General features: G+C 45.4%; 1 protein-coding gene across 5 annotated transcripts; it reads left to right on the plus strand.

The window, feature by feature from the left end:
* Positions 1–26498, plus strand: Mtmr4 (myotubularin related protein 4). 5 transcript variants are annotated; one of them, XM_029568097.1, is made up of 19 exons: positions 1–2393; positions 2819–2857; positions 6522–6611; positions 6933–7049; positions 8036–8118; positions 9374–9534; positions 9643–9739; positions 9938–10051; positions 11126–11322; positions 11570–11698; positions 12197–12308; positions 12797–12992; positions 13193–13378; positions 13474–13644; positions 13771–13925; positions 21203–22589; positions 23585–23695; positions 23933–24021; positions 24245–24422. In XM_029568097.1, the coding sequence occupies exons 2-19, from the start codon at positions 2855–2857 to the stop codon at positions 24420–24422; spliced, it is 3576 nt and encodes a 1191-aa protein (XP_029423957.1). In that variant the 5' UTR covers positions 1–2393; positions 2819–2854. The 5 variants fall into 5 exon arrangements, with proteins under 5 accessions (XP_029423957.1, XP_029423958.1, XP_008840912.1 ...); XM_029568098.1 differs by having other exon boundaries at positions 1–2037; XM_008842690.3 differs by having other exon boundaries at positions 1–1692.
* Positions 26499–27145: the final 647 nt, after the last annotated feature.

The following is a 27145-nucleotide window of genomic DNA, read 5'->3' on the forward strand; positions in this document are numbered from 1 at the left end:
TTTTCCCTTCCTTTGATATAGGGTTCACTCTGCTTAGAATACAGCTTGGTGTCTCCATCTTACTGACCATGTCTATTCTGCCTCAGTTATCGGGGGCCCTGGGTCTCTGTTTTTCTCACAGGCAGTACCTTCAATTTTGTAGCAATTTTTAATTACCACCAGCCCTTGGGACAACAAGGTATACACAATGGCAACCTCTGACTTCCTGTTTCCTCAGATCTTGGTAAAAAGATGTGCAAAACTAAGCTCTAAATTCTAGGAAACTTATGACAGAGCACTGAACAAGCTGAAGGTCCTTCAATCAAAGATAAGTATTATGATTTTTAAAAACACAATCCTTGTTGCAGAGAAGTTCAGTAAAGCACTGGCAAGGTTGCGGACTCTGGTTCTAGATCGTGTAGTCAAAAGCAGTGAACACAGGCAAGGCTCCAGTTTTCCTAGAATTTATTAACTGTACTAACAAAGTTCCAATGCTTATAAACTAAGACACTAGTCTCGTATAAAAGCGTTCAGACCCACTCCAGAGCGGAGAGTATCTGTAGAGACTCTATTCTCCATTTCTGTTTGGTTCGTAGTATCGCGGGTCACGGAGACCTCCAACGACCATCCTCCCCCGTGTGGCCGGCTTTGGGTGCTTGGGAGTCTTGTCCCCTCGACCCCTTTTACAGACCAGGAAACCGCAGCTAGCTACTGGCAGTCTCAGATCCAGCTTTCTTCTTAGGTGAGAGATCTTTACTGAGGGACTGGAGGCACAATGCAGGTCTTGAAGGACGGCAGGATAGAACATCGCTAAAAATTGGAGGTTGGAAAAAACTGTCCAGACAGGCAAGGGGGAAACAGCACCGCCAAACGGTGATCTTCTCGTGGCCTTCTACCCAACTCTGTCCATCTAATGTACTCCCGTTTTTCAAGTTTTTCTGTAGCTTCAGTGGTCCATAATCTCAGTTCTCTTTCCCGGACTAAGAAATTCTTCCAAAAGGATTTTCTTTTTCATCAACCAACGGATGTGAAACAAGGGAGAAACGAAGCCAAAGGAGAAGGGGTAGGGGAAGGCCATGAAATGACGTCTAGCCCATCCCTTTCCTGGCCGTCAGATTTCACTCCCATTCTGGCTTTCAAACTGAACAGCCCGGGCGAAAGAAAATCAAGGCTGGATTAAAATTAGGAGCCACGGGGAGGAAAGTCGTTCAAGAACTACTCCAGGGCGCGGTTGTCACCGGAAGTGGCTGCAAAGCCCCTGCCCCTAACGATGTCCCGCCTCTCACTGCGCTACCAGTAGGCGACAGGCCTCCCTTACTTCCGGACCTTCGGAGCCGTAGTCTGCAGCCCCTCTCGGTCCTCCCCCATTGGCTGCCACAGGGACGCGCTGTGATTTCCCATTGGTTGCGTCGGCTCTTCAGCGCCGCACCTCCTTCTTCCACGACGGGCTCGTCTGGGGGCACCCGATAGGTTACCGTTGGAGAGGGCGTCTGCCCACCTGACCAATGAGCGGTGGGGAGAGTGAGGGCGGCGGCTGCGTGGTGAGGTAGGGCGGGACCTCACGTGGCCATTGGCCAGGGCGGATACAGGCTAGAGACACGATTGGTTGGCGAGAAGGGACCGTGGTGGGGTTCGAGCTGCGCGGCCTCAGCAGCTGCGGGAGACGGAAGTGGTGAGAGCGCTGCTTTGGAGGGTCGGGCGGACACCGCCTGGGTGAGTCACTGTACCCCGTGCACTGCCAGTCTGGGAACCACAATGACCACGTCTTGCCCGGCCCTCACCGGCTCTCTTGAGTCCCGCCCTCTGTCATTTGGGGCTCCGCCTCCGAGCCTTTAGCTCCGCCCCTAGAACCTGGGCACCTGGGATCCCCGGCCACCCTGGCCCGTCCCCCCAGGACCAGATTCCCTAAGTGAGGGAACCCCTGGACCTTCTAGGCCTGGTCCTCGTGGCTCCTTTCCTCTTTCCGTTTCTCTGAGGCTGCGTGCCAGTGAACCATGAGGCAGCACCTCTGGCTGGCCGCTTGCGGGCTCCCCCGTGAGGGAGGGTAGTCTGGGGAAGGTGGGTAAGATCACAATGGAAGCTTTAATCGCGGTAGCCTCCTGTGGGACTCTGCTACACACCCCCTAAGCATAACAAACTCACATGAAGGGGTGTGAGTGAAACCCAGGCCTGGCTCCCTAAGTGGGCCTAGGAGGCTTCATCTTGAATTCCTTGTTAGTACGGAGGACCCATTTGATAGATGCTGCTCCCAGGCCTGATACTGTTTTTTGTTTTATCTCCTCCCTGTAACCTCCACCTACTTAGTCTCAAGTATGCTCAGCAGGATCTAGCCAACCCTGCTGCTCTCTTATCACAGGTTGTGGTCCTCTCTCGCTTGTCCTTTGCTCTGGACTCTGTCCCCAGCAGCAGGTCAGGTGGGTGCTACTCCTAGACTCAGGGACTGGCTGAATAGTGCTGTGGATTCATGCCCCTATCAGGGCAAAAGTGAGTCCCAGTTGGTCAGCCTTTGTCTCTTCAGAGCTGGCACTGCTTTGTGTCTGTAAAGAACAGGTTTGGGTGTGGGAATCAGAACTCTTGAGTTCTGCTGAGTAAGATTGGATGGTATTCATTCCTGCTCCTGAACTTTGTGGTGGATTTCACACCCTACAGGATCACTTGTTGCTCTTGCCCACATAGCTCCCATTGCCTGTCTGGTATGGTGGCTTATTGAGGGGCTGGATCCTCTGTGGTGGAGAAAAATTAGTTGTAGGAAAGTTCAGGAGTAGATGTGTGATATTTGTTGATTTTATGGCAATGTTGATGGTGCTCTTGACTCTTGTGTTTTTCTATCTCCTTATAGTGACAAGCAGGTGGCCAGGACCCTCACCAAGGTAGAATGGTGAGTACTCTCCTCATACCATTGTGTATAATGTTCTTGTCTGTCTCTGTGAAGCTGCCTCATCCCTCTTGGCCGTAGTGTTCCAGGGTGCTCTGTTCAATTCCTTAACAGGTTCATCTGCCCTGGGGAAAATTTTTTTGTTGTTTTGAGACAGGTTCTTGCTGTGTAGCCTTGGCTAGCCTGGTACCAGAAATACAGCCCATGCTAGCTTGAGCTTGTGGAAGTCTTCCTGCTTGCCACTCCTAAGTGCTAGGATTATCCCTTTTTGTGATGGGCCTTGTGCATGGTACGCAAGTGCTCTAACCTGAGCTATGCATGTAGCTTAGGGTTTCTTCAGATTGAAAACATAAGGCAGTATACAGTCCTGGGATCAGCAACCTGTGTTTTGTTTTGCCTTTTTCTGTATGTGCTATGCCATGTCTTCCCTATACTAACAAAACTATTGGCTCTAAGCCTTTCATAACATTTCCCCTCTTGGATTCCTGGTCAAATCTCTATATTCTGGTCCCAAAGGCACATCTTTATCTTAAGATCCTTGCACTTCTGGGGGGTCTCATGAAGATAGTTGGTGCTGTGCCAGGGAGTGACTCTAGCCAAACTGTGGGCCTTTTTTAGCTCTCAGGTGTTACTCTCTGTGAAGCTACTGAGGTAACAGCTGATTGAGTATATCAGGAGAGCATGCTGAAGGTGTCCAGGATATCATTACCGGTGGTTCGTCACACAATCCTGTGAAATCCGAGGTTGAGAGAACTCCTTAACTCCTGAGAGCTAGGACTCTAGCAGTAAGAAGCAGCCTTGCAAGCCTTTCCTAGACAAGGCCCTTTACTTGGCTGGACCTCTTCAGTTTCTTTCAGGGGTCACAGGTTAATGAATTCAGTTGGTGAGAAGATTCCCTCCTTTCCTTTCCTCCTTTCATAGATATATGGCTCTATGCTATATGCAGGATTGGACTGGACTCTTCTCAGAAAGCTGATTGATCCTGCCCCCACCAACTGATAGCTCATCTCCTTTTTCTTTTCTGTGAAACACTGAAAAGAGCATGAACTTCAGAGTCAGCCTCATCTAATTTCAAAACTAGCACTACCACTAAAAAGCTTAGATTTGAAACTGTTGGCCTTATAGTAAATGCCTAATAAAATGTCAAGTTTTTCTGTTCATCTCTTTCTCCTAAAACAAAAGCCCTAGTTTCTGCAAGTTCCAAAGTACAGGAAGTTTCAGAGTTCTGGCAAGCTCCTTCTGTTAGTTACTCTTGGTAACACTAAGCCCCTTATCACTCCTTACTCCCTGGCCCTCTAGCCAACTCCATTCGTCTTCTCTACTCTTGGGTTTCAAGTTGTGTTTTTCTGTAGTTTCCATAATTCATAATTTCAGTTCTTCTCTTCCCTGGACTAATAAATTCTTCCAGAAGGATTTTCTTTTCCATTGACCAGGAGATGTGAAACAAGGGAGAGATGGAGCTAAAGGAGAAGGGTTGGGCAGGGTCATGAAATAAAAGGATTTTCCTTTTAGAACTGTGGAATGACTACTAACCTAGCACCAGACCAAAGTTCATTTTAAGGGGACAGAAAGGGTGACGCAGGGGAGTGGAGGACGCTGAGGAGTCGGGTGTGGTTTCCGAGAGGAAGGGAGGAAGCGTTGGTACTGAGAAGAACATGGAGTGAGCTCCATCTTGGGATGCAGAGCCAGCGTAGAGCTAGGAGCTCTGGGAGAAGGGAAGAGGGTGTGAGGCATGTGGCGTGAGGAGGGGCGCAGGGTGGCTCACCTGGGAAGACAGGAAGTGAAAAGGTGCGGTCGGTCTTGCTTCCCTTTCCCGGGAGGTCTTGGGGCAGTCCCTCAGCCCACTCTCTAGAATGTCCCTAGAAGTCCCGGGGGTCGTGGGTCCCACGCCTCCCTGGGGCCGTGGGAAGGAGGAGCCTGGGCGACGGGCGGGGCCTCGTGAGCGGCTCCGCCTCCGCCTTCCCTGCGGCGTCCCGGGCGCTGCGGTAGCCGGCCTCCCCTCCCTTACGCGCTCGGGCGGGAGGGCGGAGCTGGGCCCGCTCCATTGTGGAGTGGAGGGGAGAGGTCCTCGGGAGCCGAGTCCGGGTCCAGGTGCTGGGGGCGCTCGCGGCTGCATCTGGTGGAACCCGCAGCCGGGATGCAGCGGGCGCCCGGAGCTGGTGGGCAGCGCAGCGGCTCCGGGGACATGTGCGCTGGCCCAGCTCGCCCGCGACCATGAGCCTGACCGCCCGCGTCTCCTGCTCCATGCTTAGCTGCTTCGTAAGTGTGTGAGGAGAGGCCTGCTTGCGGGGGCGGGGGTGTCCAAAGCTCGCTGTGCCGGCAGCCCCGCCCAAGGCGCCCAGTCCGACCCCAAACCTCGGGGAGCGAGGGAGGCGGGTTAACCTTTTTCTTTCTCAGACTTGCTTCAAGAAAGCGAGTACTGGAGATTGTAGAAGGCCGGGGATGAAAATCTGTGGCCCTTTCTGGCTCTGCAGCCACTGCCCTTGACTGCAGATCTCCAGGCCCCGCCCTGCAGGGGTACATCCCTTTACCTCCGCCTTTCCTTCTGGGTCCCACCCGCTACATCCTTGCTTGGGGATGTGGGATGTGCCTAGTAAGGCTGTGTAGGATGTTAGGGGGCTGGACGAGGAGCATAGAATTATGACTGTGAGCTGTCTCCCGGTCTCCAGTCCCCTCCTCCCTCACTTCATCCTTCACCTGATATGCCAGTCTTTTCTCCTTGACTGTCCCCCAGACAGCCTCTTTTCTCCATTTTCCCTGCTTATGCAGGGCTCTGTATCTCCAGATCATTCCCAGTCGTGGTGTCGTGTCCTCTCCCCCACCCCCGCCCCGGCTAATGTTCCTTCCCAGCTTTCCCCATCTGTCCTCTCAGATGTCGGGTTCCCCCCCACCCCCAGGTGTCTGCCAAGCTTTCTCTCTTTCTCCCCTGGCTGTCCTTGGGTCTCCTGCTTCCTCCCTGTTGCGTGGATCCCCTCTTTCCCTTCCCTTGGTGGTTGGGAGCAAAGTGACTTCTGCTTGCTGTGGGTATTCCTTAGGAATTCCCCTCAGATCAGCAGGCAGGGCAGGTTGCTTGGCAGGTGTGGGGGGGGCGTTGTTGTCAGCAGTGTAAGCCCAATAGGAAGATAAGCTCAGCTCTAAAAAGCTCTAAAACACATCTTCCATTTGAAAGCATTCACAAAGGCCCTCTAGAGGCATGGGACTGAATCCCCCCAACCTACTCCTCTTTGTCTCCTTCACCCACCAGATTGAAGCTTCAGTGGCTGGAGGTGCCTGATTTCCCTACTCTTTAACCAGCTGCCACACCTGGCTCCTATTCCTCAGATGGCCCTTTCCCAGTCCCAGTTGTCTTAACTCTTACGTTAGTCTTCCTTAGTTTTCTCCCCTCCTCTCATTTTTGCAATTTTGGTTCTAAGGAGAGGTCACTTTAAACAATGCGGATTTGACTTACCTCACTCGTCCCTTAGACCTACCAGGCTTAGTACCTTTCTATTTTACCCCTTTTTGCCTCCAGGCAAGAAGCCAGGTCTCCTTTCCCTCCTCTAGAGGCCAGAACCTTTAGACATACAGGGGTGAGGGTGTCTATAGATTTGTTAGTAGACGAGGAGAGTAAGTGAGCCTGAGGAACCAAGGGGGGTCCTAGCAACTGAGGGCTGTGGCCTTCCTGCAGGGTGAGGAGGGCCCCCCCAGCCTGGAGTACATCCAAGCGAAGGATCTGTTCCCCCCCAAGGAACTGGTGAAGGAGGAGGAGAATCTCCAGGTAAGGAGGAGCTGTAGGCTTATGATGGGAGGGGCTCTCTGCTGAGTTAGTGTCCTCCTAACCCCCAAATCTCTAAAGGATCTAGTACCAGTGCTCTGGCTTCCTGCTCCTGGGCCTTTGAGGGGATGGGGTGGGGTCTTTCTATTTGTGCATTTTGGAACCTCCGGCCTTAGAAGAGAGAGCTTTTCTGGACACATGACTGGTAAGGACTTTCCTTCCTGTGGTGTTCAGCTTTTCCTGAGGGGCTCTTATAGAGCAGGGGATGCAGAGAAGAACGAGGAGACCAGATCCTGGACTGAGGGTTCCTCTGACCTTTGGCAGGTACCCTTCACAGTGCTACAGGGTGAGGGAGTGGAGTTCCTGGGCCGGGCAGCTGATGCTCTCATTGCCATCTCCAACTACCGGCTACATATCAAGTTCAAAGACTCTGTCATCAACGTGAGTTCCTATCTTGTCCTCCCACACCAAAGTTAGAATCTCTATGTGCTTCAAATTGGTATTGTGCCAATATTGTACCTCATTATGCCTTCCAAAAACAGTTGGAGTTCCCTTCTCACTGGCTTTGGTTTTTCCTGCCTCATTTCTCTATATGTGGGTTTGTCTCTGTCTCTCTGGCTTATTTTCCCTTCCTTCCCTTTCTTGTATCCTGTTCAGACTTTTTTTTTTTTTTTTTTTTTTAAAGATTTATTTGTGGGGGCTGGAGAGATGGCTTAGCGGTTAAGAACACTGTTCTTGCAGAAGACCTGAGTTCGAATCCCAGCACCCACATGGAGGCTAACAGCTGTCCGTAACTCCAGTTCCAGGGAATCTGTCAGCCTCTTCTGTTCTCCATGGGTATTGCATGACACAGGCGCACTTACCTATATGCAGGCAATACACGTGTACACAAAAATAATAAAATATTTTTTAAAAGATATATTTGTATTTTGTGTGTATGAGTGTTTTACTTCCATGTATGTATGTGTACCAAATGTGCAGTGCCTGAAGAAACCAAAACAGTGCATCCGATCCTGTGACACTGGAGTTAATAGGTGGCTGTTATCCATCATGTAGGTGCTGGGAACCAAACCCAGGTCTTAACTGCTGAACCATCTCTCCAGCCTTCTGTTGGGCTTTTAGAGGAGCACAGTGATAGTGTCATTATTAGAAGAGCATAGATTTTGGTGTCAGGCAAACTTGGAGTTTTTCTTGCACTGCCATGTACCAGTTGTACCACCTTGGACAAGTGATGATTTCTTCTTTGTTGATTGAAACCACCTGCCTCTAGGGTTATTGTAGTTATTAATTGGTCGCTATGTGAAGGACCCAGCACAGTTACGGCTTTTACAGGCCGTCAGCAATTTCAGGTTTCCTTCCTTCCATTGGTGCATCAGCCTCTGGCCTAGAGTTGGGGATCTGAGCCTCAGTTTGCCCGTCCTCTGCAGGTGCCCCTCCGAATGATTGACAGCGTGGAAAGTCGTGATATGTTCCAGTTGCACATTGCCTGCAAAGACTCCAAAGTGGTGAGGTAAGCACAGTGGGGCCTTATGCATGCTCCCTAACCCTAGTCTTGTGCAGACTTCTCTACTGCAGGGTTCCTTTGGAGCAAGAGAGGAAAGATACTCTTCACTTTCCCCATTGGAGGAAAGGTGACTTCTCTGTTCTTGGTTGGAGGGGTCAATGTACTGACTCATTCTGTCTTGACCTGAAATGAAATGGGGATAATACCCAGCTCATGGAGCCATCATAAGGATTAACTGAAGTAATGCATATGAAAGCACCTAGGTCAGTATCAAGCACAGAGCACTGACATTATTGTTAGTTCATTTATTTATTTAATATACATTAATTGAGCAATCTATGCCAGACTGGTTTAGGGCTGGAGATACAGTGAAGAGCAAGCAGACAGAATTTCCTGTCCTAAAGGAGCTTATATTCCAATGAGGAGATATTACCAGTAAACAAATAAGTGAAATATTTTAAATGATGATAAGTATAGAGCTAAAAATAAAAGGATGAACGTTGTAGCTTTAGACAAGTGATTAGAGAAAGGTACACAGACAAGGTGCTTTTGAATCAGGACCTGAAGAAAGTGACCATGTTGGTATTTTAGAGAAAGATATTCCAGACAGAACAGTGAGTGCAAAGTCCCTGAAGTGGGTATGTACCTGTGTTTGCGTATTGGAAGAATGGCAAGAGGCTAGTGTGACTGGAAGGAGTACATGTGGGTGAGATGGTGGGATATATGGCATGAGCGCAAGGGGGTGGAGGTTTCTGGCTTTGACTTTGGTTTAAGGAAAGTGAGAAATCTCTGGAGGGTTTTGAGCAAGGGAGTGATGTGATATGATTAATGCTTTATGGAATCATTCTAGCTATTACGTTGAAACTAGATAGGAGAAAATGGGAGCAAAGGCTGAGGCTGAGAGACTAGTTAGGAAGCTGTTATAGTTACTCAGGTAAGAGACAGAAGGTTTGTGTTGGAGTCATCGGGAAGTAATGCTGGCTGGTAGGGTGGGCACAAGATTTGACATGAGCAATGGTACAGCCTTGTCAGAGGGGACAGGTATGTCTAAACACAGAAGTTCCTGGGAGAAGAACTGTCACAAGAGACAACTTATCTTGGGCACTGGCCCAGTGCCCCCATCTCCTAGGGTCCCCATTGCCTTATCTCCTGCTTTGCAGCTTCCTTTCCTCACAGTCTTCCTGTGGCCATGTTTTCAACTCTGGCCCCATGGCACACCCGCCCCTTGTCTCATCCAAGCCTGTGGCTTCTTGCCTGGCAGGTGCCACTTCTCCACTTTCAAGCAGTGCCAAGAATGGCTCTCAAGGCTAAGCCGGGCCACAGCAAGACCTGCCAAGCCTGAGGACCTCTTTGCCTTTGCCTACCATGCCTGGTGCCTGGGGCTGACTGAGGAGGATCAGCATACCCACCTATGTCAGCCAGGTGAGGCCAAGCTATTTTCTTGGGGAGGCTGCTGCTTAACTTGCAGTTCTCATCCCTCCTCCACCCCTGATGCTCTGGGAAGCTTACCGGCTGGGGGTTGTGTTGCAGGAGACCATATCAGATGTCGACAAGAGGCAGAGCTCACAAGGATGGGCTTTGACCTGCAGAATGTCTGGAGAGTCTCACATATCAACAGCAACTACAAGTGAGAGGGCAGGGCTGGGGGACCAAAATACCAGTCTGAGACCCAAACTTTTTCTGTTTGTGTGATGCTTGGTGGGCGGAGCTTCTGGGTCTGTGAGGGAGGAGGTGCCCAGTCCTAGTCCCACAAAGCCATCTCCTGGCATTGTTACCATATATTTTAGATCAAGTTCAGTGATACCCTACCTCGGTCTCTTCTCAGGCTGTGCCCTAGTTACCCCCAGAAGCTGCTGGTTCCTGTGTGGATTACAGACAAAGAGCTGGAGAATGTGGCTTCCTTCCGCTCTTGGAAGCGCATCCCTGTTGTTGTATATAGGTGAGACTGTGGACTGAGAAGTGGGGAGGCCAAGTTTTATGCAGTAAGGAAAATCAAAGGTTTTAAGGCAGTTGGTTAAGAGGGAATTGATGCCCTATGGGGAAATGACTAAAATTATTTTAAAATAAGAACCTGTAGGAACCACCTCAGATTTTGAGGGGACATTTATTTATCTACCTATTTATTTGGAGTGTATGTGTAAAATACTGCATTAGTAAGAGGTTGGCAAGCTGATTTGGAGACCAGATCAGGCCTATACCACATTTATGTATAGCCTATGAACTACGAATGGTTTGTTTGGCGTGGGTGGGAGTCTTTTTAAAACATGGTCTCACTAGATAGCCCAGACTGGTCTCAAACTCTAAATCCTCCTACCTTAGCCTCCCAAGTGCTGAGATTATGGGCATGTGCTACTGTGCCTAGATCTGATTTTTATATTTTTAAAGGTTTTTGTTTGTTTGTTTTAAATGTTTGTCTTAAGACAGGGTCTCACTATGCATCTAGCTTAGGCTGCTCTAGAACTCTTCATACTTGTGCCTTTGCCTCCTGAGTGTTGGGGTTATAGGCATATGTCAGCATACCATGATTAGGAATTTTTTTTTATTAATATACAATGGAGATTGGTTGTGACTTACAAAGCCAAAATTTTTTACTGGTTTCTAGAGTTGGCTAATTCCTATATAAGAATGTAAATAGCCTGAGATTGGTAGTAACCATGAGGTTTGGAATAGTTCATGTTCTTGACTCAGGCTTGTTCTCTTGCTGCATAGCTGAACCTGGAGCAGGTGCTATGCAGATTTGATGAGTCAGTGTCACCTTGGGAATACAAAGCCCATTTGAGAAAATGTGGATGGTAGTGCTTTGTAAACTATAAAGCTCTCTAGAGATGTTAAGGCTTTTGGTTGCTGTTTCCATGACCTGGATATGTTAGTAGCCCTTGCTGGCTCTGGAGACCTTGGTTTGGCCTGAGGCCTCTGTGGTAGGCTTCTGTAGGTTTGTAATGCCAAAAGCATAATGGTAGGCTTCTGTAGGTTTGTAATGCCAAAAGCATAATGGTTTCTTCTGTTTCGTCAGACACCTGCGCAATGGGGCTGCCATTGCCCGCTGCAGCCAGCCTGAGATCAGCTGGTGGGGCTGGCGCAATGCTGACGATGAATACCTGGTCACATCCATTGCCAAAGCCTGTGCCCTGGACCCAGGAACAAGGGCTAGTGGGGGCTCCCTCAACACTGGGACTAATGATGCCAGTGAGGCATGTGACATTGACTTTGGTAAGGATTGAGCAATGCTAGTGCTCCCATGCAGTAGGCCCCCTACTGGTGGGGCCTTTCTGGTTCCCGGGAAATCCCCAGTAGAAAAAGATAACAGCACAGAGTGCCTGGCTCCCTGCCTTTTGGGAGGTGGGGGTTTGTGGGGTCTGTAATTGCATATTCCTTTCTTTTGAGTTGGAGTGCCCCAGGGCTAGGGTGATGTTGGGTGGCTGGCTGACTCTGAGTCTTCTCCCTGCTGTGTATCTAGATTCTTCTCTAACTGCATGCTCTGGGGTAGAGAGCACAGCTGCCCCTCAAAAGCTACTGATACTGGATGCACGGTCCTACACAGCAGCAGTGGCTAACCGGGCCAAGGGTGGAGGCTGTGAATGTGAAGGTATTGTGGTTACACGTTGTTTGTAGTCACCTTGTGTTGTAGGTGGCTCTTGTGAAGAGGGGGTTTAGGGTAGCTTGAACAGTGGAAAGAAGCAAATAAACCTGCTTGGATCCAGGGTTCTGCACCAGCTATAATTGTGAAGTACTCTTTAAGTTTCATTTCATTTTATATATTCAAATGAGGATGATTTATACCTTGAAAGGTTGTCAGAATGATTAGAAGTTGCATTTGTGCATTGGCACAGAGCAGCTACTGTTTGTTGAGAGTTTATATCATTATTCTTAGTACTGCTATCATTGGTATTACGATTACCCTAAGTATGTAACATTTAAGTATCCAGAGATAAAAGTGCAATTCAGATTTCAAGAGTGTTTAGTATGTTTCCATCCTAGAATGTTCTGCCCTGCCAGGGAAGTTCTGTCCCCTGGGACTGCTCTTGTCCTGGATGGCCATTTCCAGGACATGCTTTTATGTTCTACTCCCCTCTCTTGTCTGCAGAGTATTATCCCAACTGTGAGGTCGTGTTTATGGGAATGGCCAACATCCATGCCATCCGAAACAGCTTCCAGTATCTCCGGGCTGTGTGTAGCCAGATGCCAGATCCCAGCAAGTAGGTGTTCCCTACTGTGATTCAGTCAGCTTTCCAGTCTCATCCCTTGCCCAATACTGCATGTTCTTAGGGGATTAGATGGGAAGATGGGAAATTAAGAATTGCAGGTTGGATTCTGTGGGCCAGTTCCTAGAACATTTCTTCCACTTCTTGAGTAACACTTCTTGGGCACAGTCACAGGATATTAGATTCTTTTTGTTTACATCATTATCCTGTCAAAGAACATAGCGAATTGCAGAGAAAAGGTGATTAAGTATGCATGTGATATGTCCCAATTTGTTTCTCAACTCTCAAGAAGCTCTTACCTGTCTCAGTCCTGTTTCCCTACCTTCCTACCAGATATCTCTTGGTAGAAAGGCCATGGGTTAGACCTCTTGAGTTCAGCCTTTACTAGGAATTTCATTGTGTGGAGCTGGCTGAGGGTGGTGAAGACATTGTGGTGGCCCTCAGTACCCTTAGAGTGATACACTATTTCTGCTCTTGCACAGCTGGTTGTCGGCGCTGGAGAGTACCAAATGGCTGCAGCACTTATCAATGATGCTAAAAGCAGCTGTGCTGGTGGCTAATACAGTAGACCGGGAAGGCCGGCCTGTGCTGGTACACTGCTCTGATGGTTGGGACCGCACACCGCAGATTGTAGCCTTGGCTAAAATATTACTGGACCCCTATTACAGGACATTGGAGGTACTGAGGAGGGGGTTGAGTGGGAAAGAAGAAAGGAAATAAGGGAGTAGGGAAGGTGTTGAGCTCCCTGAAAGTGTCTTGGGAATCTTTTAGTAGTGGACATTGATGGCTTTGAATCCTCTTCCAGGGTTAGACTTCTTTGTAGCTGCACCCTAGCTTTTCCAGAGAGGCCCTGTGCTTAGCCTGTTTCCTTTTTGCAGGGCTTCCAAGTGTTAGTTGAATCTGACTGGCTAGATTTTGGGCACAAGTTTGGAGACCGCTGTGGCCACCAGGAGAATGCAGAGGACCAAAATGAACAATGTCCTGTGTTCCTCCAGTGGCTTGATTCGGTTCATCAGTTGCTTAAGCAATTCCCCTGCCTGTTTGAATTTAATGAAGCATTTCTGGTAGGTCCTAAAGCCTGTGTGTGACCTGTGTGGCTAGGGTTGGGGAATGGTGTCCTGAGGCCCCCAGGTACAAACAAGCTCTCTTGGCTTTTTAGGTCAAACTGGTGCAGCACACATACTCCTGTCTCTACGGTACATTCCTAGCCAACAATCCTTGTGAACGAGAGAAGCGCAACATCTACAAGCGGACATGCTCTGTGTGGGCGCTCCTGAGAGCCGGCAATAAGAACTTCCATAACTTCCTCTATACACCTAGCTCAGACATGGTAAGGCTGAGTCCTTTTCCTACTGGGAACCCTATAGGGAGAAGGGAATGTAGAGGCAAAAGGCCCAGGGGATGAAAACAAACCCAGGGCATCTCATAAAACGCTAGTGTTGGGCTGCTTCCCTAGGTCCTGCATCCAGTTTGTCATGTCCGGGCCCTGCACCTCTGGACAGCTGTTTATCTGCCTGCATCATCTCCATGCACACTTGGAGAGGAAAATATGGATCTTTATCTTTCCCCAGTGGCCCAGAGCCAGGAATTCTCTGGTCGTTCTCTAGACAGGTGAGAAAGCCCTTCGTAACTTTCCTTATTCTTAACTAGAAAAGTAGTTACTGCTTCCTGTCTCCTCTAAAAGTTACTCTCTTTTTACATTTATTTATTGTTGTGTAGGTGTGCATGCATGCGAGCTTGCATGTGCTACAGTGTGTATGTGGAGGTCAGGGGACAACTTTTAGGAGTTGGTTCTTTCCTACCACGTAGGTTCCAAGGATTGATCTCAGGTTGTCAGGCTTGGTGGCAAGTGTCTTTTCCCCACTGAGCCATCTCACTGGCTGCTGCTGCTACTGCTCCTGCTTCACCTCCTCCTCCCTCCTCCTCCTCCCTCCTCCTTCTGGGATCCGACTGTTCTTTGGTTTGTGGGAATGCTGCTGGTTTTTGTTCACTGATAACTAGGTGTGGAAGATTATTCTCAATAGCAATCTTTGCTATAGCCAGCATTAGCTTGTAGAAGCATCTGACTTGCTTCTACAAGGGTTACCATCAGGGGATAAATTTTCCTCCATCAGAAAAGGCCAGAATTTTAAAACAAGACATTAAAGTTCTCTTATGACTAAATATTTTGGGGGAAAGAGGCATGGTGACTGCTTAAATTATACAAGTAATCCACATTTCTATATTGTTGTTGTTGTTGTTTTTAAGAAAAAAAGTCAATTGATATAAAAGAAAATGAGCATCCCCCTCCTGATTCTGTTCCTCACAAGTATATACTATAAACATTCATCCAGATGTTTATGGAAACATACACACATGTGAGGCTCTCAGGTGCAAGCTCTCTTGACCCTTTAGGTAAAACTGATCAGTCATTCCTACCTTTAGAGTACATTTATTTTTTTAAATCCTCAGTTTTTTGTGTACTGTTTTACAAATTGTTTTTCCCGTTTTGTGTCAAGTTGTCATCCAGTGACAGCATATACAAAGCAATGTCATTGTTTTTCTTTTTAAAAAAATTTTAAGGGGGCTGGAGAGATGGGTTAGTGGATAAGAACACTGGTTGTTCTTGCAGAAGATCCGGGTTCTAATCCCAGCACCCACATGTCAGCTAACAACTGTCCATAACTCCAGTTCCAGGGGATCCGACAGCCTCTTCTGTCCTAAATTTATTTATTTATTTATTTGAATGAAATTTTTATTTACATATGCATCTAGAAGTAGATACATAAGTTTTTAAATATTATTTTTATTTTATATGTATGCAAGTATTGCCTGCATGTAGGAAAGTGCACCCTTGTCATGCAGTGCCTGAGGAGGACAGAAGAGACTGTCGGATCCCCTGGAACTGGAGTTATGGACAGTTGTTAGCTGCCATGTGATTGCTGGGATTTGAATCCGGGTCTTCTGCAAGAACAGTCAGTGTTCTTGACTGCTGAGCCATTTCTCCAGCCCCTATTATTTTATTTTATGTGTATGAGTGTATTGCCTGCATGTATGTGAGTGCACCCGTGTCGTGCAGTGCTGCGAAGGTTAGAAGAGGGCCTCGGATTCCCTGGAACTGGAGTTAAGGACAGTTCGTAGCCGCCATATGGGTACTGGGAATTGAACCTGGGTCCTTTGCAAAAGCAGTCAGTGCTCTTAACCGCTGAGCCATCTCTCCAGCCCCGATACATAATTTTTTTTTTTTTTTTTTTGGTCTTTTTGAGACAGGGTCTCCCTGTAGCTCCAGCTGTCCTGGAACTATGTAGACCAGGCTGGCCTTGAACTCAGAGATCCGCCTGACTCTGCCTCCAAGCATGCGCCACCACACCCGGCTGATACATAAATTTTTATACAATTGATTTCCATAAATGTGTAAGAAATTATTGTAATTCACTTATAAACCAAAACACATTAAAATCGATGGATTTTTGGATAGTTCATTCTGTGGTGTCCTAAGTAAAAATGGTACAGAGCAAATGTAAACTACAGCAATCTGTATGCAGGCATGCAGTTTCATGGCACACCAACTATAAGACTTCCTCACCCCAGCATGTATACTGTTAGGAAATTCTGTAAGAACTTAGTCATCTCTGGATACAGAATTTGGATCACTTCAGAAACAGCAAGTATACATTTGCCATGTTATGACTAATTAATGAAAAGGTTATAAAAAACCTTTTTTTTAAAAATAGGATTAAAAAGGTATTTAATGAACCAAATTTGTGATTACTAATGTACCAGTACCTTTAGAATTTTAAAGTTGTTTGTGGAACTAGCTATTGTTCCTTATTATTTTTTGTAGCTGGGCATAGTGGCTCACACCTTTAATCCCAGCACTTGAGATGGAGTACAGCCGGGTCCACAAAGCAAGTTGCAGGCCAGCCAGGGCTCTAGGAGACCCTGTCTCAATAAATGAATGAATGAATGAATGAATGAATGAATGAATGATAGATAAATTCACTTTTGTAGCGCTAGAGAGCAAACCTTGTGCGTGCCAGTCAAATGTTCTACACTGAGCCATATTACTTGCCCTGCTTTATTGTTTTTAGTGACTGCATAGTAGTCCAAAGTTAAGAATGTCATTTGGGTAACCCTTTATTGACCCCTTTTTAGATCAGATCATTAAATATTTTAGTGTGCATGCGTGCATGTGTGTGTGTGTGTGTTTATATTTAAATTATGGTAAAGTGTACATACTGTTTATCTTCAAAACCAGTTTTTTTTTAACTTAAAAAAATTTGTTGAGAATTTCATTCATGCATATAAGATGTTTTGATCAAATCCACACCTAAAACCTCCCCCCCAACTCTTCCCATATCTCCCCATCACTTTTTCCTGACCAACTTTGTGTACTCTTTCTTTTTTGCAAAACCAGTTTTAAGCACAGCTCATCTGGGGGTTGTAGCTTAGTTGTAGAGTGTGTGCTGTTGTATTGTGCTAGTATTTCTGCCAGAAATTTGAATTTCTTAGAAATTAAAAGGGTATATGTATTTCATTTTTAAAAATAGAATCAGCATAGGCTGGCCTCAGTATCTCAAATGCTGGGATTATAGGCATGTACCATCATGATCCAAAATTTGTTTATTGGCTGGAGCTTTTTAAAGTTTATTTGTTTATTGGCCAAAGCTTTATAAGTTAAAACCTATTGGTTGACTATTACAAAGGATAACAAAGAACTAGGCCATCTCAGTTTTTTATTTTAGGATCTTTGGAGCCAAGCCCATTGACGGGAAAAATTTCAGTGATTTTCCTTTTCTCCAAATTATAAAAAAAGGATCATTTGGTGGCTCTTTTACCCAGGAAATTAAAAAAAATATATATTATTTTTATTTTATGTGTATGAGTGTATTGCCTGCATGTATGTGAGTGCACCTGTGTCCTGCAATGCCGCGGAGTTCAGAAGAGGGCGTTGGATTCCCCTGGAACTGAAGTTAAGGACCGTTCATAGCTGCCATGTGGGCATTGGGATTCAAACCCAGGTCCTCTGCAAGAACAGTCAGTGCTCTTAACAGCCCTTTCTCCAGCCCCAGGAAATTTTTATGAAGGAGGCAGGAACCATTGCTGTTTCTGTGTCCCAGATGTTGTTTTGTTTTGACACAGGGGTCTTGGCTAGCTGAGGCTGGCCTGGAACGCCTAATCCTTTTGCTTTAGTCTTCCAAGTGTGAGGGTTACAGGTATGCACCACCACATTGGGCCATAATAAGTGACTTAGCAAATTTTTAAGTGGATAGATGCTTGGAATAAAGTGAGTTGTGAGTGCGGTAACTGTATTATGGAAGAAAGGGCCAAAGAAACTGTTGCTGGCAGTTGAGAAGGGGTATGTTTGAGGACCAGAGAGAAATACAAGTGGTTGAGGGCTTTTAAGCGTTACAGTTTATTTGATTCAGTTGTCAATAGTAAACTATCACAGGAAGTCATTATGACCTATTAACAATGGGATATTTGGACAACTTATCACTGAGCTGGGTAGAGAGGCACAGGGACCAGCCAGCTCTGCTGAGTAATTCTGATGAGAAGAATCCCTGGAAGAGAAAAGATTATATTTAGAAATATAGTAGAGAAGTTACTAGAAGACTGAGGAACTGTTAGAAGTTGGAGAGTAAAAGTACAGAGTGATCCAAAGTGTCATTGGAGTCAAAAACAGATTTGAAGTCTCTAAGTTTAAAAACTAGGAGACTATTCATATCACCAATAGCCAGTGAAAGGCTGAGAAGACAAGCCAGTTTGCAGAGAAAGAGGAGACACGGGGAGGTTGGGATTGAAGTGCTATTTGTTAGTAGACGAGTATTACAAGGTAGCCCAACCTGGAGAGCTGGATTTAGAAGATTAACTTACCTTTGATTCTACCATCTTTCCCAAGATCAAAAGTATTTTCCTGTCTTTCCTTTTCTTTTAAAGCCCTACATACTGTTTTACACCAAGCTCAAATTGTATGGTTTCTGTGTAGCCTTCTGCACAACCTGTACTGGCTGAACTCTCCTCTTCCAAACTTCTCAGGCCTTATTGACTATACCACCACTATTGATTAAACCTTTGGTGCACATGTGAATCAGCTTTGAAGGGTGACACGTTGTTGCTGTTTGAATTTCAGAGAGTGCATGGAAGTTTCTTGTACTCTTTTATATAGTTGAAAGTTTCCATAATAAAAAGTAAAACAAGGGGCTAGAGAGATGGCTCAGTGGTTAAGAGCACTGACTGCTTTTGCAGAGGACCCAGGTTCGGTTCCCAGCATCCACATGGCTGTGTTATAGACTCCAGTTCCAGGGGATCCAACACCATCTTCTGGCCTCCCTGGGCATTGCATGCACACTTACATACATGTAGGCAAAACACTCATACACGTAAAATAAATAAAAATAAATTTTAAAAAATTAGCTGGGCATGGTGGTGTACGCTTTTAATCTTAGCACTTGGGAGGTAGTGGCAGGAGGAGCTCTGTGAGATTGAAGCCAGTCTTTTCTACATAGTGAGTACCAGGCCAGGTGGGGCTACAGGGAGCTTAACCCCCCCCAATTTTTTTTTTAAAAAAGGCGAAAAAGTCAGTTGTAACTTTTTTTGGCTAGGGATGTAGTTCACTGACGGAGGATATACACAAGACTACGGATTCAATACTCAGCTTCACAGCTAGCCAAAAGAAAAGAAGAGGGGAGGGGAGGGGAGGGGGAGAAGAGAAGAGAAAAGAAGGGAGAAGGGAAAAGAAAGATAAGGTTGTTTAGGCTTTACTCTTAGCCATTCTCAGGTGCTCTCAGATGGACCTCGGAAGCAAGCTCCTGAAATATGTCAGCTATTGAACTTGACTTACCTGCTTTATTCAGGTGGCACCTACCAGAGGAAACCTGATATAGACCTTAAGCTCATTTGCTTATTTCTCATATCATTGCCCTGGTTCTGTGCTACGTGTTGGGGATTCAAGTAAGACATAGGCTTGACCTCAGGGCACTTCAATAGTAGGAGATAAATGAGTAAAAGCGAAATGCAGTAATGTACATTAGACAGCACTGAGCACTGTGCTTTGATACGGATTGTTTTGTTCAAATCTTGCTATGGCTTTAGGAGGTAAGCCCCTTAACCTTTCTTCCACAGATAAGGGAACTGAAGTTTAGAGAAATTAGCTAAGAAGTTTCCCTGCTGATATTTGAGCCATGCCTATGAGATTGCTCCCCAGCATCCATGTAAAAAGCCTATTGTGGAGGCTCATGCCTTTAATCCTGGCACCAGGGAGACAGAGACAGGAGGGTTCTTGGGGCTTGCTGGTTAGCCAGTCTAGCCATATTGGCCAGCTCCAAGCTCAATGAGAGACCTTGTCTCAAAAATAAGGTAGAGAGTGATTGAGGAAGACTCCTAATGTCAACAAATACACATGTGCATGCTCACCTGCACACACACAAAATTGATCATAAAAGTAAAGTCAAATATAAAAATATGTATTATAAATATGTATTATAATGAAGTAACTAAGAAAGAGTACTAGAGCCGGAGGGATGGCTCAATGGTTAAGAGGACTAGCTGCTCTTGCAGAGGACCTGGGTTCAAATCTCAGCACCCACCATAGCTAACAACAGTTCCTAACTCCAGTTCCAAGGAAATCTGATATTCTCTTCTGAAGTCTGAGGGCATGTGACATGGGTGTACTTACATACACGCAGGCAATACACTCATATACACAAAATAAAAATAATAAATTTTTTTTAAAAAATGAAGTACTTAGAATAAGCTATATTGTAGCTTGACCTTTAGGGGATTTTTCTGTGTGAGTTGAATTAAAGCAACTGAAAAGAGGAGGCCAGTGAATGTTTCCTGGCCAATTTTCCTAAATTTTTATTGCTCTAAAGATTTTGTACCACAGTAAAAATCAGGATAGCCATTCTTGAAAATGCCTGTTAACCATTTAGTGTGTAGGAATGAATGCCTTTTGAGCTCTTTGAATGATGCCTACTAGAACTTTCATGGGGCTCTGGGTAGAGATACAGATTGCTACATAGTAGCTGCAAAAAAACCATGTTGAGGAGACATGTGTTCTGGATAAGTTTATGGTTTGTAGTTGTTTTCCTATATTTAGAATTTTTATAGCATCTCTACAAGGCATAACATTAACATTTTGTAGGTGGTAACTAAGCATCTTAGAGGTTAATTATTTAGTCAGGGAGCTAATCAGTATGAGAGTCAATGTTCACTAGCCTCAAAACCTATTGTCTTTGTCTGATTATGGTAGAGACAGCAGGACATTGGTTTGAGGCTCAGGAATAGGCCTGGCTATAGTAGTGGATTTAGAATCATCAGCAGGCTTGTGGGTATAGCTTAGTGACAGAGTATATGCTTTGCACATATAAAGCCCTGGGTTCAATACACAGCACCTCTGGGTGTGGGGGGAGCAGGCATCAGCATAGCAGGTAGTTGAAACTATCTGGTGGTTCAGTTGGCCTTAGAAGATTGTGTATGCTGGGAATGTAGAACTGGAGGCGGATCTGGGTTCTTGAGGATGAACGAGTCATATACTTTTTGCAGAGTAGACTCTCAGTGAACTTCGGTTATTTGTTTTTTTTAATATTTTATTTTATGTGTGTGAGTATATCGCCTGCATATATGTAAGTGCACCTGTGTCCTGCAGTGCCTGAGGAGGTCAGAAGAGGGTGTCAGATTCCCCTGGAACTGGAGTTAAGGATGGTTCGTAGCCGCCATGTGGGTGCTGGGACTCAAACCCGGGTCCTCTGCAAGAGCAGTCAGTGTTTTCGACCGCTGAGCCATCTCTCTGGCCCCCAAAGTTTGGTTATTTATAATATTAAATGTCTTGTCAACTCTGACTTAATTCTATATATTGGAAATTGCTCCCATTTCCTTAAATGGAAAGTCTGTGTTTGTCATTCCAGGTTACCTAAAACCAGGTCCATGGATGATCTTCTTTCTGCCTGTGACACAAGCAGCCCCCTGATTCGCACATCCAGTGACCCTAACCTGAATAACCACTGTCAAGAGGTCAGAGTCAGCCTGGAGCCTTGGCATAGCAATTCTGAGGGAACAGATACAGCCTTTGTAGAATCTGGAGTAGGAGGTCCTCAGGCGCCTGTGGAAGTGGGTCTTCCTCCTCTGCCCAACCAGAAAGACTACTTGAGCAATAAGCCTTTCAAGGGTCACAAAAACTGTTCTCTAAGTTATAAACTGCTTAATACAGCTGTGCCCCGGGAAATGAAGAACAACATCTCTGAGATCAAAGTCCTAGAAGAGACTGAGGCACTACCAGCCCCAGATCCCCCAGTCCAAGAGGAGCTGAGTAGGACTTTTGATGACTCAGAGCCATCCGAACAGTGTCCCAAAACAGAAGCTGTCAGTGCACTTGCTAATGTCATCTCCACCAAGTGTGGTAGAGCCTGTAATTTTCCTGAGTCTGCCCGGGATTCTCTTACAGATGCCCTCCAGCAGGCCAAGCTAGAATCCATGCTAGCCGCAACCCCCGCAAGGTGTGCTCTAGATCACAGTCTGGGCAGCCTTTGCAACCCCCCAAGTGCTACCTGCCAAACTCCTCAAGAGCCAAGTGCTGACTTCCTCAGCCAAGATCCCCAAGGGCCTATGACAAGTATCTCCCACCAGGAACAGCCCAGTTCTGTGCTGGATCTAATCTACAGGGAGGAAGATGCTGGCAAGAGAGTCAATAAGAATGGGCAGTTATTGGAAAATCCTCGCTTTGGGAAAATGCCATTGGAGTTGGCCCGAAAACCAATTTCTCAGAGTCAGATCAGTGAGTTTTCTTTTCTGGGGTCCAACTGGGACAGCTTCCAAGGGATGATGACTTCATTTCCGAGTGGTGAGACTACCCCTCGACGTTTGCGTTCTTACGGCTGTTGTAGCAAGAGACCAAGTAGTAAGCAGATGCGGGCCACGGGGCCCTGCTTTGGGGGCCAGTGGGCACAGAGAGAAGGTATGAAGTCACCTGTCTGTTCTAGTCATTCCAATGGACACTGTACAGGCCCAGGAGGAAAGAACAACCGGATGTGGTTGTCCAGTCACCCAAAGCAAGTCTCCAGCACAAAGCCTGTTCCTCTGAGCTGCCCTTCTCCAGTACCTCCTCTCTACCTGGATGATGATGGACTCCCCTTTCCCACGGATGTAATCCAACATAGGTTACGGCAAATTGAAGCAGGGTACAAGCAAGAAGTGGAGCAGCTGCGTCGACAGGTTCGAGAGCTTCAGATGAGACTAGATATCCGTCATTGTTGTGCCCCTCCAGCAGAGCCCCCTATGGACTATGAGGATGATTTTGTGAGTATTCACGAGCTGCCATCCATCCATCCATTTATTCTATCCATTCAGCCATCCCTCCATTCAACTTTCATTTGTTGGGGACTTTCTGTGTCACTGAGTTAGGTGTTCAGGCTACAGGATGAAAGATAAGTAAATACAGTGATGTTAGGATTGGGGGAAGGCACCAGGCTTAGGGGACTGGAGTGGAGTGAAAGGTCAAGGAAGGCTTTCCTAAGAGGATAATGCTTAAGCTGAGTGCCAAAGAATATATGATATTTAGGTAGACAGTGAAAAGGAAATAGCATTTTCAAAAGCATGGAAGCAGTAGGTGCTCTGATGATATGGTTTAAACAAAGGCATGTGGGCCTATGTATGCAAGCATACATACATAGTTGTGCTGGGACTGTGAAGGGGAGTTATAGTATAAGAGGAGTTAACACTGGAGAATTAGATGAATCTTGGTAAACTTGATTGAGTTCCTTTTGATGAGGCTATTGAGATCCAGAGTAGGGGGTTGGTTAGGATATTTTAGAATAATCCAGGTAAGGGATGGTAAGGACTGTCCAGGCTTTACTATCCTGGGCTGTCTTGGGTTCTGGCATTGTAGTCCTCAGGGAGCTTCTAGGAGCCATCTTCCTTTTTATATTTGTAAAAGTCAAGCAGTAAACATTTTAGGTTGTGTGAGCCATATGGTCTGTGACCAACTATTCATTGTGGTCTTCGTGTAAATGAATGAATGTGGCTATGCTGTGGTATAGCATACTGATTTTAACATCATGGTTCTGAGCTGGAATACTAAGATCAAATCCCATCTTTACCATTTACTATCTCTTAACTTTTTCTGTGGCTTAGTTACCTTATTGTATACAATGGGAATAATGCTAATATTCTCCATAAGATCACTGTGAGGAGTTAAGTAAGTTTGTGCATGTAGTACACTTAGAATAGTGCCTAATAAGTAGTAAGTGCTTGTGTTGAATGAGGTAATGCTGGTGTCTTTGCCTGTGCTGCAGACGTGTTTAAAGGAGTCAGATGGCAGTGACACTGAAGATTTTGGGTCTGATCACAGTGAAGACTGCCTTTCAGAAGCAAGCTGGGAGCCTGTTGATAAGAAGGAGACTGAGGTATGTCTAGGCAAATGTGTAGTGGGTAATTATTGCAAGCCAGTGAGTTATATTTCTGAGATGAGTGACATGCTGTGGCCTGAACTCTCCCCTAGATAAAACCATCCTTGTAGGCAAGTAGTGACCAGTTGTAAAGACCATCCTGGTCATTTTCTCCTGGGCTGCTTTCCTGATTACAATGTTGTTCTTCTATTCTGTGGACAAGGACCTGGAATTTTCCCTTGTGCCTTCTGTTAGGTGACTCGCTGGGTTCCAGACCATATGGCATCACACTGCTATAACTGTGACTGTGAATTCTGGTTAGCCAAACGAAGACACCACTGCAGGTAAGGTTTTGTTTTGTTTTTTGATTTGGTGTGACTTACAAAGTAGGACAGTACATAACATATAGAGCTAAGCTGAATTAATCTGAAAATGGAGCTATCTTAATAGTAGCTATTTTTGTTCACTTCCAACCTTTTTATTTATTCATGGAACACCTTTAAACTGTCATTCATTCTCAGTACATTGACATTTGTAATGAGCTCTTCCCTCTTTGTGTTTTGGCAGAAATTGTGGGAATGTATTTTGTGCTGGATGCTGCCACCTGAAGCTGCCCATTCCAGATCAACAACTCTATGACCCAGTTCTCGTCTGTAACTCATGTTATGAACACATTCAAGTATCTCGTGCCAGAGAACTCATGAGCCAACATCTGAAGAAACCCATCGCTACAGCTTCCAGTTGAATGCCAGAAGAGATGACCTGTCCATTTTTAGGTTTGAAGGGAGGATCTGCTTCAGGTGTAGTCTGGAAGGTTCCTTGGTATGGCTCATGAAACCACAGAGCTCAAAGATACCATCTTAAGAAATCCTCCTTGGTACCATGTGACTGGAGCAGAGGAATTTCAATTTGGCAGGAGGTTTTCTACTGGAGAGACCCTCACTTTGGGGTAATGGTCCTGATCCAGACCCAGAGTCTGGAAGCTTACCATTGAGTTGGTGACTCCAGCTTCTTTCTCCTGGTGTCACAAGATGATGATTTCATAGATACTGCCTGGTGCAAAGTGCCCAAACAGCAATAGAAAGGCATACTTAAACCAAACTCCAAATGATAATGAGACCCATCTCTCCTCCACCTTGAAAAAAGCAGATTCTAGTATATAAGATAGGAATTCCTATCCTATTTGAAATGAACTTTATTCTGTACCTCTGTGCTCTGTGTCTGTGCATGAAGGCTCAGTCTTTTAGAGGCACTCCCTCTAGTTGCATTAGTACTGTCTTCTGTGGCGTTCGGCTTAAAGACTGGGTTGGCAAATGGAGGTTTTGATGTATTTTTCATCTGGCTCATTGGCCAGCATCAGCGAATGCTGAGTTTGGGGGGACAGTTCTGAGTGAGACACTTTTGGAAACAGAGGAAAACTCTGATGGTGTTTCAATCTTGGCAAAAATCAGTTACTTTGAACTGTGAAGGCAGTCGCTATTACGCAGTGGCAGCTCTTGAGGTATGCACTGTGAAGAATGAGAAGGGAAAAGCAAAAATGATCCTTGTGAAATATCTGCTGATCATGCCCTCCCCTTTGCGCCTGACTTTTCCTAGTTGTCCTGGTGCTAACATGGGAGCTACACCTTGATCCTCTCCTGGCATGAAAATAAAACAAAGGATTTTGTTGTTCCATTGCCCACTTCTCCCCGCCCCCATGTTGTCTTTCCCTTGGCTGCTGCCTCCTCTGGGTCACACTGCTTCTTATCCTGAACACTTGACACCTTGAGGGTAGAATTTAGCATTTGGTTTTTACCTCCTAGCAGATGCTGTTTGGTATGTGAGGGTTTCAGTAAAAATGCTGCTGTCTATTTCTGTGCACTTAACAATGGAACCCAAACAGAAGAGAAAGCCTTGATACCAAAATTGGGAGCGATCATGTGTCCATTCGGACCAAACATTTCTTTTGTTGTTGTTTGTTTTATTTTGATTGTGTTTTTCATCTTACTATGTACCAGTGGCACTTAACCAAAAGATACAGTGATATAGCCATGTATTGTGGTTGGGACGGATACAGTCTCTTTGGCCCATAGTGAAAGTACTAGGATTTCCTTTATACATTTTCCTTAATTCATTAATATACAAAAGATAAATTACTTAGGCTTATTTAACTGTTTTAAAACTATGGCAGTTGTCTTTCTCACTGCCATGTTTCTTTCTAGAAAAATTTTTCATTCCAAAATAACTAGAAAACTGCATTTAGAACAAATTTGTTTGTCCTGACCTTTTCTTCAGTCTTACAGAGAAGCATCTGTGTTCCTTTTATACTTGCCATGGACATAACCTAAAAAGTTTTGGCGTATTTAGGTCAGCCTAGCAGAATTTTTTTTTTTTTTCATTTAAATGGCACTGAATAATGGATATTGTGTGTCTGGGAAATTCTAGGATCAAATGAAAGAGTAACAAACTATTTGTCTGATACATAAAATTATTTTTAGCATTTTTCTCAATCTTTAAAATTTATTGCCAGTCATGACTAGCTTTTTAATTAATGATTTTCATTGCACTTCACTCTGTCTTCAGGGGATTGGAAACATTCGGGGAGACTGTATCTGTCCATTTTGTGTGACTGTTTTGAGGGATTGTCCCATCAGTGAACAAACTGCATGGCCTCAGAGAGAAACTCTGGGCTATTGGCTCAGATGTGTTCATCCTTTCAGAGCTGTTGTGGGTGTAAGTGACATGATGTGGCCAAAAAATCCAAACCGTGCAGTCGCGTTGTAACAAACATGCAATGTGCTGTAAAAACTCAATACAGTTTAAATAAAATCTCTATATTAGTGCTGCTTTGTTGGGTCTTTTTATTTTTGAATTTTATTTTTTTGTAGTACCAGGCTTTTTGTGGAACCTAGGGCTTCACATATAAAGCACTCTACCATTGAACCCCAGACCTTTATTTTCATATCAAGGAAATTGTAGTACTTTTGAGCCAGGTGTGGTGATTACACATTTGTAATCCCAGTAATTTGGGAGTAATTTGGGAGACAGGAGGATTAATGCAAGTTTAAGGCCAGCCAAGCTATGTATAGCAAGACCCTGTCTCAGAAACAAAACAAACTACAATACTCATCAGCACAGCTTCTCTTTTTTTTTTTTTTTAACAAAAAATTTATTGAGAATTTCATACATGCATATAAGGTGTTTTACATCTCCTCTTATATTTGTGATTATTGACTGCATAAAACATTTATTCTGCTGGATTCTGTAAAATTCTGTCCCCTTTCGAGTGAGGTTTAATGTAGAAAGATCGCAGGTGGTGGAGCAAGCACACAAAATTGTACTTGAAGTCTCTTAATTCCCTTCTGCCAGGCACACTCTCATCTAACTGAATTCAAGTTTTCTTGAGCAAAATACTGGGTTTTTAAATTATATAAAATGCTATTGTGTAAAAGGTGAATTTATGTACTCCGATTATTGTACCTTCACCCC

This window comes from Nannospalax galili, unplaced genomic scaffold (assembly GCF_000622305.1).
Source record: "Nannospalax galili isolate Female #2095 unplaced genomic scaffold, S.galili_v1.0 scaffold879, whole genome shotgun sequence".
Lineage (NCBI taxonomy): Eukaryota > Metazoa > Chordata > Mammalia > Rodentia > Spalacidae > Nannospalax > Nannospalax galili.

Excerpts from the sequence above, each read along its gene's own strand:
- Mtmr4 (XM_008842689.3), top strand. The coding sequence starts at position 5,069 with ATGAGCCTGACCGCCCGCGTCTCCTGCTCCATGCTTAGCTGCTTC. Across the intron at positions 5,114-6,521 it reads GCTCCATGCTTAGCTGCTTC|GGTGAGGAGGGCCCCCCCAG; the intron begins GTAAGTGTGTGA and ends GCCTTCCTGCAG. Across the intron at positions 11,323-11,569 it reads GGCATGTGACATTGACTTTG|ATTCTTCTCTAACTGCATGC; the intron begins GTAAGGATTGAG and ends CTGTGTATCTAG.